The sequence below is a fragment of the Falco peregrinus genome, chromosome 19 (genome assembly GCF_023634155.1).
Source record: "Falco peregrinus isolate bFalPer1 chromosome 19, bFalPer1.pri, whole genome shotgun sequence".
Lineage (NCBI taxonomy): Eukaryota > Metazoa > Chordata > Aves > Falconiformes > Falconidae > Falco > Falco peregrinus.
Genome location: NC_073740.1, coordinates 2,126,505 through 2,139,998, shown reverse-complemented (window position 1 = coordinate 2,139,998; position 13,494 = coordinate 2,126,505). Strand labels below are relative to the sequence as shown.

The 13,494-nt window shown below is 64.7% G+C and overlaps 1 protein-coding gene across 3 annotated transcripts; it reads left to right on the top strand.

Annotated features, from left to right (window-relative positions):
* Positions 1 to 487: 487 nt before the first annotated feature.
* Positions 488 to 13,264, top strand: FMNL3 (formin like 3; the record flags this gene model as incomplete). 3 transcript variants are annotated; one of them, XM_055791993.1, is given in 18 exon segments in its annotated part: positions 488 to 562; positions 670 to 780; positions 854 to 1,000; positions 1,148 to 1,249; positions 1,322 to 1,568; positions 1,759 to 1,827; positions 3,067 to 3,191; positions 3,271 to 3,473; positions 4,421 to 4,655; positions 4,745 to 4,813; positions 4,939 to 5,019; positions 5,130 to 5,259; positions 5,336 to 5,496; positions 10,472 to 10,573; positions 10,655 to 10,744; positions 10,841 to 10,952; positions 11,068 to 11,166; positions 12,639 to 13,264. In XM_055791993.1, coding segments are annotated over 17 exon segments (2,151 nt in total), but the record flags the coding sequence as incomplete, so codon positions are not given.
* Positions 13,265 to 13,494: the final 230 nt, after the last annotated feature.

Below are 13,494 nucleotides of genomic sequence, written 5' to 3'. Positions count from 1 at the left end.
AGCCTGGGATATTAGGACACTGGGGGGCACCAGGATCAAACTGGGATGAGGAGGGACAGGGAGCACCAGGACCAGGCTGCATGGGAGGGACTGGGGGGACCAGGACCAGGCTGGGATGGGGTAACCAGGGGCACCAGGATCAAACTGGGATTGAGGGGGAGCGGGAGCACCAGGACCAGGCTGGGATGTGGGGGACTGGGGGCACCAGGATCACACTGGGATGGAGAGGGACTGAGAGCACCAGGACCAGGCTGGGATGGGGTAACCGGGGGCATGGGGATCAAACTGGGATTGAGGGGGACTGGGGGCACGAGGACCAGGCTGGGATTAGGGGCACTGGGGGCACCGGGATTGTGCTGGGATGGGGGGGCTGGGAGGCCCAGGCCCAGGCTGGGATTAGGGGACTGGAGCCCAGGGGCTGGGGGGGGGCTGGGGGCCAGGGTAGGGGGGCTCAGCCAGGTTAACCCCGCGTTCGCTGCCCACTCAGGTCTGCAAGGAGAAGCATCGCTTCGAGCGGCTGATGGACTATTTCCGCAACGAGGACAGCAGCATCGACTTCATGGTGGGACACCCGCTCCTGGGCGAGGGTCTTTGGGTTGGCAGGGGGTGCTGAGGACGATGGGGGTGGGGGGCTCCTGGTGACACGCCCCCCCCCTCCCCTGCCCCCAGGTCGCCTGCATGCAGTTCATCAACATCGTGGTGCACTCGGTGGAGGACATGAACTTCCGCGTCCATCTCCAGTACGAGTTCACCAAGCTGGGGCTGGAGGAGTTCCTGCAGGTACGGGGGGTGGGGGGGCTGCCCCGAGGAGCCCCCCGCCCCGTCCCTGACGCTGCCCCGATGCCCGCAGAAGTCGAGGCATACGGAGAGCGAGAAGCTGCAGGTGCAGATCCAGGCGTACCTGGATAATGTCTTCGATGTGGGGGGGCTGCTGGAGGATGCTGAGACCAAGAACGTGGCCCTGGAGAAGGTGGAGGAGCTGGAGGAGCATCTGTCCCACGTACGTGAAGGCGGGGGGGACACGGGGATGCTCCTTACCAGGTCCTGGGGGCATCCCCTCCCAGGGTCATGGGAGGTCAGTGGTGATACTGGGGGGGGTCTCTGAGCTGGTGTCACAGCTGTGTGTCCCATCATCCCCCCCCCCTAGCTAACGGAGAAGCTGCTGGACCTGGAGAACGAGAACATGATGCGGGTGGCAGAGCTGGAGAAGCAGCTGCTGCAGCGGGAGAAGGAGCTGGAGGTGGTAAAGGTGCGTGGGGGGGCCATGGGGAGTGGGGCAGGGTCCTGCCCCCCCCCTCAGGCTGACGCTTTCCACCCCCAGGAGACCTACGAGCGCACGAACCACCAAGTGCACACGCTGCGGCGGATGATGAAGGAGAAGGACGAGGCTTTTCGGCGACGCTACGGCTCCGAGCCGCCCCCCGTGCTGGCCACCGAGCTCCCCCCCCAGCCCGAGCCCGAGCCCCTGGAGGAGGCCCTGTGCGTCCCTGTCCTGCCCCCCGCAGAGGCTGCACCCCCCCCGCCCCCCCCGCCACCCCCCCTGCCACCCCCAGCCCCCCCGCTCCCAGGTGAGGATGGGAGAGTCCCCAGGGCAGCCCCAAAACTGGGACATCCCAAGGCTGGGGCATCCCTGGGGTGGAAGGGGGGGGCTTCAAAAGTGGGGTGTCCCTGGTGCTGGACCACCCCTGAGGCTGGGGGCGTCCCCATAATTGGGACAACCCCACTGGGGCATGGGCTCATCCTCTCCTCCCTGCACAGGCAAGTGCCCCCCAGCCCCACCGCTGCCGGGGGCTTCGCCCTCCATCGCCCTCACCGTTGGGCTCTCAGGTAGGTGGGGAGGATGTGGGGACCGTGGGGACGGGGAGAGTGGGGGCTGTGGGGACAGGGACAGGGAGAGCGTGGGGGCTGTGGGGATGGGGTGGGTGGGGACCATGGGGACAAGGACCGGGAGGGTGTGGGGACGCGGGGACAGGGACAGGGAGAGCGTGGGGACTGTGGGGATGGGGTGTGCAGGGACCATGGGGACAGGGACAGGGACAGCATGGGGACTGTGGGGATGGGGTGTGCAGGGACCATGGGGACAGGGACAGGGAGGGTGTGGGGACAGGGACAGGGAGAGCGTGGGGGCTGTGGGGATGGGGATGTGCAGGGACCATGGGGACAAGGACCGGGAGGGTGTGGGGACGCGGGGACAGGGACAGGGAGAGCGTGGGGGCTGTGGGGCTGGGGATGTGCAGGGACCATGGGGACAGGGACAGGGAGGGTGTGGGGACAGGGACAGGGAGAGCGTGGGGGCTGTGGGGATGGGGATGTGCAGGGACCATGGGGACAGGGACAGGGAGGGTGTGGGGACAGGGACAGGGAGAGCGTGGGGGCTGTGGGGCTGGGGATGTGCAGGGACCATGGGGACAAGGACAGGGAGGGTGTGGGGACGTGGGGACAGGGACAGGGAGGGTGTGGGGACGTGGGGACAGGGACAGGGAGAGCGTGGGGGCTGTGGGGATGGGGATGCACAGGGACCATGGGGACAAGGACAGGGAGAGTGGGGACAAGGACAGGGAGGGTCTGGGGACATGGGGACAGGGACAGAGAGAGCGTGGGGGCTGTGGGGCTGGGGATGTGCAGGGACCATGGGGACAAGGACAGGGAGAGCGTGGGGATGGGGACATGCAGAGATGATGGGGATTGGAACAGGGAGGGTGTGGAAACTGTGGGGTGGGGATGTGCAGGGGCCATGGGGACAGGGACAGGGAGAGCATGGGGACTGTGGGGATGGGGTGTGCAGGGACCATGGGGACAGGGACAGCATGGGGACTGTGGGGATGGGGTGTGCAGGGACCATGGGGACAGGGAGAGGACAGAGGAAGGGGCCGGGCTGCAGACACCAGGGTGTCGGGGCTGCCATCGCCAAGGAACGGGCGCAGGGACCACAGCACGGGGCTGGGGTGGCCCAGGGGATGGTGACAGCCTGGGGACCGATGCACTGGACTCCGGTGGCTCAGGGTGGGCCTGGGATGTGTCCCCCTGCCCCGGCGTGGGCTGAGCTGGCTCCTACCCCGCTGGCAGCCATCCGGATCAAGAAGCCCATCAAAACCAAATTCCGGCTGCCCGTCTTCAACTGGACGGCGCTGAAGCCCAACCAGATCAGTGGGACGGTGTTCAGCGAGCTGGACGATGAGCGGGTGCTGGAGGTGAGCCCGGGACCCCCGCCCCAAGCGGCTGGGTGGGTGCCACCGCCACTGCCCCCCTCTGAGCATCTTGTCCCACCAGGACCTCGACCTGGAGCGCTTCGAGGAGCTTTTCAAGACCAAAGCGCAGGGTCCAGCCCTCGACCTGGTCTGTGCCAAGAACAAGGCGTCGCAGAAGGTGGCCACCAAGGTGACGCTGCTGGAAGCCAACCGTGCCAAGAACCTGGCCATCACCCTGCGCAAGGCGGGCCGCGGCGCCGAGGAGATCTGCAGGGCCATCCACACGTGCGTGCTCCTGTGCCGGGGTGCAGCGGGGGCGGGGGGGGGGGGGGCAATGGGGAGCCCTGGCTGGGGTGCAGGGAGGTTGGGTGGCTTGCAGGGGGTCCAGGCAAGGTGCAGGGAGGTTGGTTGGGGTGCAGGGGGTCCAGGAAGGGTGCAGGGTATCTGTCTGGGGTGCTGGGGGTCCAGGCAGGGGGCAGGGGGGCTGGCTGGGGGGCAGGGGGTCCAGGCAGCGTGCAGGGAGGTTTGTTGGGTGCTGGGGGTCCAAGCAGGGTGCAGGGGGGCTGACTGGGGTGCTGGGGGTCCAGGCAGGGTGCAGGGGGTCTGGCTGGGGGGCAGGGGGTCCAGGCAAGGTGCAGGGAATCTGTCTGGAGTCCAGGGGTCCAGGAAGGGTGCAGTGGGACTGGCTGGGGTGCTGGGGGTCCAGGCAGGATGGAGGGGGTCTGTCTGGGATGCAGGGGGTCCAGGCAGGGTGCAGGGGGGCTGGATGGGGGGCAGGGGGTCCAGGCAGGGTGCAGGGGATCTGTCTGGGGTCCAGGGGTCCAGGCAGGGTGCAGGGGGTCTGTCTGGGATGCAGGGGGTCCAGGCAGGGTGCAGGGGGGCTGGATGGGGGGCAGAGGGTCCAGGCAGGGTACAGGGGGTCTGTCTGGAATGCAGGGGGTCCAGGCAGGGTACAGGGGGGCTGGATGGGGGGCAGGGGGTCCAGGCAGGGTGCAGGGGATCTGTCTGGGGTCCAGGGGTCCAGGCAGGGTGCAGGGGGTCTGTCTGGGATGCAGGGGGTCCAGGCAGGGTGCTGGGGGTCCAGGCAGGGTGCAGGGGGGCTGGATGGGGGGCAGGGGGTCCAGGCAGGGTGCAGGGAGGTTGGTTGGGTGCAGGGGCCCTATCTGGGGGCCAGGGGGTCCCAGAGAGGACCCAGTGGGGAGCTGGTCCCTGACAGCAGGGGTGGGGAGCAGGTTCGACCTGGCGACGCTGCCGGTGGACTTTGTGGAGTGCCTGATGCGGTTCCTGCCGACGGAGGCGGAGGTGAAGGCGCTGCGGCAGTACGAGCGGGAGCGCAAGCCGCTGGAGGAGCTGGCGGACGAGGACCGCTTCATGCTGCAGTTCAGCAAGGTGGAGCGGCTGCCCCAGCGCATGGCCATCATGGCTTTCCTCGGCAACTTTGCCGAAAACCTCCAGATGCTGACACCGGTACGGAGCTGGGGAGGGGGATATTGCACCCACCGGGGGTGCCCGGACCCTGCGCCCTGGCTGAGCCCCCCCATCCTGTCCCCCTGCAGCAGCTCAATGCCATCATCGCAGCCTCAGCCTCTGTCAAGTCCTCCCAGAAGCTGAAGCACATGTTGGAGGTGAGCATGGGGAGGCCAGCGGCCGGGGGGACAAGCCGGAGTCCTGCCCTCCATCCATCATGGGGGTCCCACGGGGGTCTCGCTCCTCCCTGACACCCCCATCCCTGGGGCTTTTTCCCCTGCAGATCATCTTGGCGCTGGGCAACTACATGAACAGCAGCAAACGTGGTGCCGTCTACGGCTTCAAACTGCAGAGCCTGGACCTGGTGGGCAGCCCTGGACCCCCCCCTTCCCCCTTGCCTGGGTCCCTGTGGGATCTCAGGGGTCCCATCCCACGGTCCTGACACCTCCCACCCCCCCCAAAACCCTCCTGCAGCTCCTGGACACCAAGTCGACGGACAGGAAGATGACGCTGCTGCATTTCATCGCGCTGACGGTGCGGGAGAAGTACCCCGAGCTGGCAACCTTCTGGCAGGAGCTGCACTTCGTGGAGAAGGCGGCTGCAGGTGCCCCCCCGTCCCCACGCCCCCCACTTCACCGTCCCCTGCGGCCCTGGGTCCCCTGACCCGTTGTCCCCCGTAGTGTCCCTGGAGAACGTACTGATGGATGTGAAGGAGCTGGGCCGGGGAATGGAGCTGCTGCGCCGGGAGTGTGGGCTGCATGAGAACAGCGTCCTGCGCGCCTTCCTGGCTGCCAGCGAGGGCAAGCTGGAGCGGCTGCAGAAGGACGCACGGACAGCCGAGGTGAGCGCTGCCGGGCGGCTGTGCCTCACGCCTCGCGTGGCGCCTTGTCAGGCAGGCCTTGCTTCCCATGCTTCTTGTCCTTGTCATGCACGCCTTGCTTTGCATGGCCCTTGTGCCCGCCTTGCTTTGCACGCTCCTTGTGCCCGCCTTGCTTTGCACGCTCCTTGTGCCCGCCTTGCTTTGCATGCTCCTTGTGCCCGCTTTGCCTTGCACACTCCTTGTGCCCGCCTTGCTTTGCATGCTCCTTGTGCCCGCCTTGCTTTGCACGCTCCTTGTGCCCGCCTTGCTTTGCACGCTCCTTGTGCCTGCCTTGCTTTGCATGCTCCTTGTGCCCGCCTTGCTTTGCACGCTCCTTGTGCCCGCCTTGCCTTGCACGCTCCTCGTGCCCGCCTTGCTTTGCACGCTCCTTGTGCCCGCCTTGCCTTGCACGCTCCTTGTGCCTGCCTTGCTTTGCATGCTCCTTGTGCGTCCCTGTCGTCCACACCTTGCTTTGCAAGTTCCTCACGTATACCTGTCTTGCTTTGCATGCTTCTTGTGCCTGCCTTGCTTTGCATGGCCCTTGTGCCCGCCTTGCCTTGCACGCTCCTTGTGCCTGCCTTGCTTTGCATGCTCCTTGTGCCTGCCTTGCTTTGCATGCTCCTTGTGCCTGCCTTGCTTTGCATGCTCCTTGTGCCCGCCTTGCTTTGCATGCTCCTTGTGCCCGCCTTGCCTTGCACACTCCTTGTGCCTGCCTTGCTTTGCATGGCCCTTGTGCCCACCTTGCTTTGCACGCTCCTTGTGCCTGCCTTGCTTTGCACGCTCCTTGTGCCCGCCTTGCTTTGCACGCTCCTTGTGCCTGCCTTGCTTTGCATGCTCCTTGTGCCCGCTTTGCCTTGCACGCCCCTTGTGCCTGCCTTGCTTTGCACGCTCCTTGTGCCCGCCTTGCTTTGCACGCTCCTTGTGCCTGCCTTGCTTTGCATGCTCCTTGTGCCCGCCTTGCTTTGCACGCTCCTTGTGCCTGCCTTGCTTTGCATGCTCCTTGTGCCTGCCTTGCTTTGCATGCTCCTTGTGCGTCCCTGTCGTCCACACCTTGCTTTGCAAGTTCCTCACGTATACCTGTCTTGCCTTGCATGCTTCTTGTGCATGTCTTGCTTTGCATGGCCCTTGTGCCCGCCTTGCTTTGCGCGCTCCTTGTGCCTGCCTTGCCTTGCATGCTCCTCGTGCCTGCCTTGCCTTGCACGCTCCTCGTGCCTGCCTTGCCTTGCACGCTCCTTGTACCCGCCTTGCCTTGCACGCTCCTTGCGCCCGCCTTGCCTTGCACGCTCCTTGCACCCGCCTTGCCTTGCACGCTCCTTGTGCCCGCCTTGCCTTGCACGCTCCTTGTGCCCGCCTTGCTTTGCGCGCTCCTTGTACCCGCCTTCCCTTGCACGCTCCTTGTGCACGCCTTGCTTTGCACGCTCCTTGTACCCACCTTGCCTTGCACGCTCCTTGCGCCCGCCTTGCCTTGCACGCTCCTTGTGCCCGCCTTGCTTTGCACGCTCCTTGTGCCTGCCTTGCTTTGCATGCTCCTTGTGCCCGCCTTGCTTTGCACGCTCCTTGTGCCTGCCTTGCTTTGCATGCTCCTTGTGCCCGCCTTGCTTTGCACGCTCCTTGTGCCCGCCTTGCTTTGCATGCTCCTTGTGCCTGCCTTGCTTTGCATGCTCCTTGTGCGTCCCTGTCGTCCACACCTTGCTTTGCAAGTTCCTCACGTATACCTGTCTTGCTTTGCATGCTTCTTGTGCATGTCTTGCTTTGCATGGCCCTTGTGCACGCCTTGCTTTGCACGCTCCTTGTACCCGCCTTGCCTTGCACGCTCCTTGTGCCCGCCTTGCCTTGCACGCTCCTTGTGCCCGCCTTGCCTTGCACGCTCCTTGCACCCGCCTTGCCTTGCACGCTCCTTGCGCCCCGCCTTGCCTTGCACGCTCCTTGCACCCGCCTTGCCTTGCACGCTCCTTGTGCCCGCCTTGCCTTGCACGCTCCTTGTGCCCGCCTTGCTTTGCGCGCTCCTTGTACCCGCCTTCCCTTGCACGCTCCTTGTGCCCGCCTTGCTTTGCACGCTCCTTGTACCCGCCTTGCCTTGCACGCTCCTTGCGCCCGCCTTGCTTTGCACGCTCCTTGTGCCCGCCTTGCTTTGCACGCTCCTTGTGCCTGCCTTGCTTTGCATGCTCCTTGTGCCCGCCTTGCTTTGCACGCTCCTTGTGCCCGCCTTGCCTTGCACGCTCCTCGTGCCCGCCTTGCTTTGCACGCTCCTTGTGCCCGCCTTGCCTTGCACGCTCCTTGTGCCTGCCTTGCTTTGCATGCTCCTTGTGCGTCCCTGTCGTCCACACCTTGCTTTGCAAGTTCCTCACGTATACCTGTCTTGCTTTGCATGCTTCTTGTGCCTGCCTTGCTTTGCATGGCCCTTGTGCCCGCCTTGCCTTGCACGCTCCTTGTGCCTGCCTTGCTTTGCATGCTCCTTGTGCCTGCCTTGCTTTGCATGCTCCTTGTGCCTGCCTTGCTTTGCATGCTCCTTGTGCCCGCCTTGCTTTGCATGCTCCTTGTGCCCGCCTTGCCTTGCACACTCCTTGTGCCTGCCTTGCTTTGCATGGCCCTTGTGCCCACCTTGCTTTGCACGCTCCTTGTGCCTGCCTTGCTTTGCACGCTCCTTGTGCCCGCCTTGCTTTGCACGCTCCTTGTGCCTGCCTTGCTTTGCATGCTCCTTGTGCCCGCTTTGCCTTGCACGCCCCTTGTGCCTGCCTTGCTTTGCACGCTCCTTGTGCCCGCCTTGCTTTGCACGCTCCTTGTGCCTGCCTTGCTTTGCATGCTCCTTGTGCCCGCCTTGCTTTGCACGCTCCTTGTGCCTGCCTTGCTTTGCATGCTCCTTGTGCCTGCCTTGCTTTGCATGCTCCTTGTGCGTCCCTGTCGTCCACACCTTGCTTTGCAAGTTCCTCACGTATACCTGTCTTGCCTTGCATGCTTCTTGTGCATGTCTTGCTTTGCATGGCCCTTGTGCCCGCCTTGCTTTGCGCGCTCCTTGTGCCTGCCTTGCCTTGCATGCTCCTTGTGCCTGCCTTGCCTTGCACGCTCCTCGTGCCTGCCTTGCCTTGCACGCTCCTTGTACCCGCCTTGCCTTGCACGCTCCTTGCGCCCGCCTTGCCTTGCACGCTCCTTGCACCCGCCTTGCCTTGCACGCTCCTTGTGCCCGCCTTGCCTTGCACGCTCCTTGTGCCCGCCTTGCTTTGCGCGCTCCTTGTACCCGCCTTCCCTTGCACGCTCCTTGTGCACGCCTTGCTTTGCACGCTCCTTGTACCCACCTTGCCTTGCACGCTCCTTGCGCCCGCCTTGCCTTGCACGCTCCTTGTGCCCGCCTTGCTTTGCACGCTCCTTGTGCCTGCCTTGCTTTGCATGCTCCTTGTGCCCGCCTTGCTTTGCACGCTCCTTGTGCCTGCCTTGCTTTGCATGCTCCTTGTGCCCGCCTTGCTTTGCACGCTCCTTGTGCCCGCCTTGCTTTGCATGCTCCTTGTGCCTGCCTTGCTTTGCATGCTCCTTGTGCGTCCCTGTCGTCCACACCTTGCTTTGCAAGTTCCTCACGTATACCTGTCTTGCTTTGCATGCTTCTTGTGCATGTCTTGCTTTGCATGGCCCTTGTGCACGCCTTGCTTTGCACGCTCCTTGTACCCGCCTTGCCTTGCACGCTCCTTGTGCCCGCCTTGCCTTGCACGCTCCTTGTGCCCGCCTTGCCTTGCACGCTCCTTGCACCCGCCTTGCCTTGCACGCTCCTTGCGCCCGCCTTGCCTTGCACGCTCCTTGCACCCGCCTTGCCTTGCACGCTCCTTGTGCCCGCCTTGCCTTGCACGCTCCTTGTGCCCGCCTTGCTTTGCGCGCTCCTTGTACCCGCCTTCCCTTGCACGCTCCTTGTGCCCGCCTTGCTTTGCACGCTCCTTGTACCCGCCTTGCCTTGCACGCTCCTTGCGCCCGCCTTGCCTTGCACGCTCCTTGTGCCCGCCTTGCTTTGCACGCTCCTTGTGCCTGCCTTGCTTTGCATGCTCCTTGTGCCCGCCTTGCTTTGCACGCTCCTTGTGCCTGCCTTGCTTTGCATGCTCCTTGTGCCCGCCTTGCTTTGCACGCTCCTTGTGCCCGCCTTGCTTTGCATGCTCCTTGTGCCTGCCTTGCTTTGCATGCTCCTTGTGCGTCCCTGTCGTCCACACCTTGCTTTGCAAGTTCCTCACGTATACCTGTCTTGCTTTGCATGCTTCTTGTGCATGTCTTGCTTTGCATGGCCCTTGTGCACGCCTTGCTTTGCACGCTCCTTGTACCCGCCTTGCCTTGCACGCTCCTTGCGCCCGCCTTGCCTTGCACGCTCCTTGTGCCCGCCTTGCCTTGCACGCTCCTTGTGCCCACCTTGCCTTGCACGCTCCTTGTGCCCGCCTTGCCTTGCACGCTCCTTGTGCCCGCCTTGCTTTGCACGCTCCTTGTGCCCGCCTTGCCTTGCACGCTCCTTGTGCCTGCCTTGCTTTGCACGCTCCTTGTGCCCGCCTTGCCTTGCACGCTCCTTGTACCCGCCTTGCTTTGCACGCTCCTTGTGCCCGCCTTGCCTTGCACGCTCCTTGTGCCTGCCTTGCTTTGCACGCTCCTTGTGCCCGCCTTGCCTTGCACGCTCCTTGTGCCCACCTTGCCTTGCACGCTCCTTGTGCCCGCCTTGCCTTGCACGCTCCTTGTGCCTGCCTTGCCTTGCACACTCCTCCAGCACGCCTTGCCTTGCACGCTCCTTGTGCCCACCTTGCCTTGCACGCTCCTCCAGCACGCCTTGCTTCACATGCTCCTCAGGCATACTTGACTTGCTTTGCATCCCCCTCCTGCCTGTTTTGCCTTCCACGCCCCTCATGCCCGCCTTGCCTCGCATGCCCCTCGTGCCGGGATGCCACCAGGAGCTGTGGGACACGCAGCCCATCAGGGACCACCCTGTCCCCTCTTCCAGGACGCCTACAACACGGTGGTGCGGTATTTTGGCGAGAGCCCCAAGACGACCCCCCCGTCCGTCTTCTTCCCGGTCTTTGTCCGGTTCATCCGCTCCTACAAGGTGAGGGGGGGCCGGGTGGGGACAGGCGGGGGGTCGGTGACACCGGGGCTGGCTCCCGGTGCCATCCCCATGCTCCGGCAGGACGCGGAGCAGGAGAATGAGACACGGAAGAAGCAGGAGGAGGTGATGCGGGAGAAGCTGTTGGCGCAGGAGGCCAAGAAGCAGGAGAAGGTGAGCGGGGGGCACACACGTGGGTGGGCTGGGGGGGGGGACACGCACAGAGGGGACACGGCTGTCCCCAACCCGGGCTCTCTGCGCCTCTGGCAGCGGAACAAGTGGCAGCAGCAGGAGCTGATCGCGGAGCTGCGGCGGCGCCAGGCCAAGGACCATCGCCCCGTCTATGAGGGCAAGGACGGCACCATCGAGGACATCATCACCGGTACGGCCCCCGCCGCCGCCCCCCGCCCGGACGCCTGGCTCCCGCCCACCCGCGGGGGCTGACGTCCCCCTGTGTCCCCCCCTGTGTCCCCCCCCCGCCCCTGCCCCCCCTGCAGCGCTGAAGAGCGTCCCCTTCACCGCCCGCACTGCCAAGCGGGGCTCGCGCTTCTTCTGCGACCCGTCCCACCACGACGAGTCCAGCTGTTAGCCCCCAGGTACCGCCTGCATGCCTGGATCCCCCCGGATCCCTGCCTGGATCCCCCCTCCAGATCCCTCCTTCCGGCCCCGCATGCCCCCTCCTGCACGCCCCCTCCCCGCATGCCATCAACCCGGGGTGCCCAGCACCCCCCGACCCCGCGGAGCAGAGCAGGGTCCTAATGTGGGAACCTGGTGTGAGGCTGGATCCCGGCACAGGATCCCTGGATCCTGCTGCACAGCTGGGTCCTGGCATAGGATTCTGACATAGGATCCTGGTGCAAGCCTTGGTCCCAGCACAGGATCCCAGCACTGGATCCTGCCACAGGATCCTGATGCAAGCCTGGGTCCTGGCACAGGATCCCAGCACTGGATCCTGCTGCACGGCTGGGTCCTGCCACAGGATCCCAGCACTGGATCCTGCCACAGGATCCTGGTGCAAGCCTGGGTCTAGGCACAGGATCCCAGCACTAGATCTTGCTGCATGGGTGGGTCCTGGCATAGGATTCTGGCACAGGATCCTGGTGCAAGCCTGGCTTCTGGCACAGTATCCCAGCACTGGATCCTGCCATGGCTCCTGGTACAGGATCCTGATGCAAGCCTGGGTCCTGGGACAGGATCCCAGTACAAGGCTGGGTGCCGGCACAGGATCCCAGCAGAGCAAGGCTGGGTTTCCAGCATGGGGGGTCTTTGCTGCAATGCAGGGTCCCTGTGCAATACTGGATCCCAGTTATGTGGTCCCAGTCCAATAGTGGATCCCAGTTATGTGGTCCTAGTCCAATACTGGATCCCAGTGCAGTGTCCCACTGCAATACTGGAACCCAGTATGGGGTCTCAGTGCAATACTGGGTCCCAACATGGGGTCCCAGTTCAATAGTGGATCCCAGTGCAGTACTGGAACCCAGTTATGTGGTCCCAGTGCAATACTGGAACCCAGTTCTGCAGTCCCAGCGCAATAGTGGGTCCCAGCATGAGGTCCCAGTGCAATACTGGATCCCAGCACAATACTGGATCCCAGCGTGAGGTCCCAGTGCAATACTGGATCCCAGCGCAATAGTGGGTCCCAGCGTGAGGTCCCAGTTCAATACTGGATCCCAGCGCAATAGTGGGTCCCAGCATGAGGTCCCAGTGCAATACTGGATCCCAGCGTGAGGTCCCAGTGCAATACTGGATCCCAGCGCAATAGTGGGTCCCAGCATGAGGTCCCAGTGCAATACTGGATCCCAGCACAATACTGGATCCCAGCGTGAGGTCCCAGTGCAATACTGGATCCCAGCGCAATAGTGGGTCCCAGCGTGAGGTCCCAGTGCAATACTGGATCCCAGCGCAATAGTGGGTCCCAGCGTGAGGTCCCAGTGCAATACTGGATCCCAGCACAATACTGGATCCCAGCACAATAGTGGGTCTCAGCCCGGTGCCAGGAGCTGCCACAGCCCCTGAGGGGGGTCGCCCAGGCCAGGCCCCCCCTGACACTGTCCCTTCCATCCCACAGCCCGCAGGTGCATCCGCCTGTAGCTGAGCGAGGGTAAGGACCCCGGTGGCGGGGGGGGGGGGGGGGGGGGGCGGGGCAGCTGGGGCTGCCTCGGTTTCCCCTCCTCACCCCACGCTGCCCCCCCCGGTGCTGGGGAGGGGTCCGTCCTGCCCCCCGACACTGTGCTGGGAGGGGCACGGCCTCCTGCCATCGTCCTCCCCCCCGCCCCCCCCGGGCTCACAGGTGGCATCCCTGTCCCCTGCACCTGGGGGGGGGGTGTCTCACTGCCTGGACCACCCACCGAGCTTGCCCGCGGCATAGGCCAAATCCCACCCCCGGCTGTGGTGGGGGCCCAGCGCCTGTGGCTGACCCACGGGGTGTCCCCTCCCCATTGGGGTCACTGCCCCAGAGCCCCCAGCCCACTGTGGGGACCACAGGGGGGGCCCCCCCCCTGCCGCGCTCGTCACTTTGACCACTGATGTGAACACTAATTGCCAAAAAAAGGGACCAAAGCCAGGCCGGGGTTGGGGGGGGGGGGTGTTGGAGGCAGCAGGATGGTGCCCACCACCCCGGACCACCCCCCTCCTCCCCGGACCCCCTCCCAGTGACTTTTTGTACATGTGAAATATATGGAGTCTTGTACATGGCCACTGCCTGTTTTGGGGGGGTGGGGGGTGGGGGGGGGGGGTGGGTAAGACACAGTGGGGACCCAGGCATCTGGGGAGCCCCCTCCCCCATGCTGGGGGTCCTGGGTCCAGGGGTTGGGGGGCAGGGGGGCCATACATGTGCAGGGATGAGACCCTTAAGCTGGGCTTTGTGGTGGTATTATTAAAACTGCAGGATCAAGGGGGGAGGGGGGTGCTTTTTTCGGGGGGGA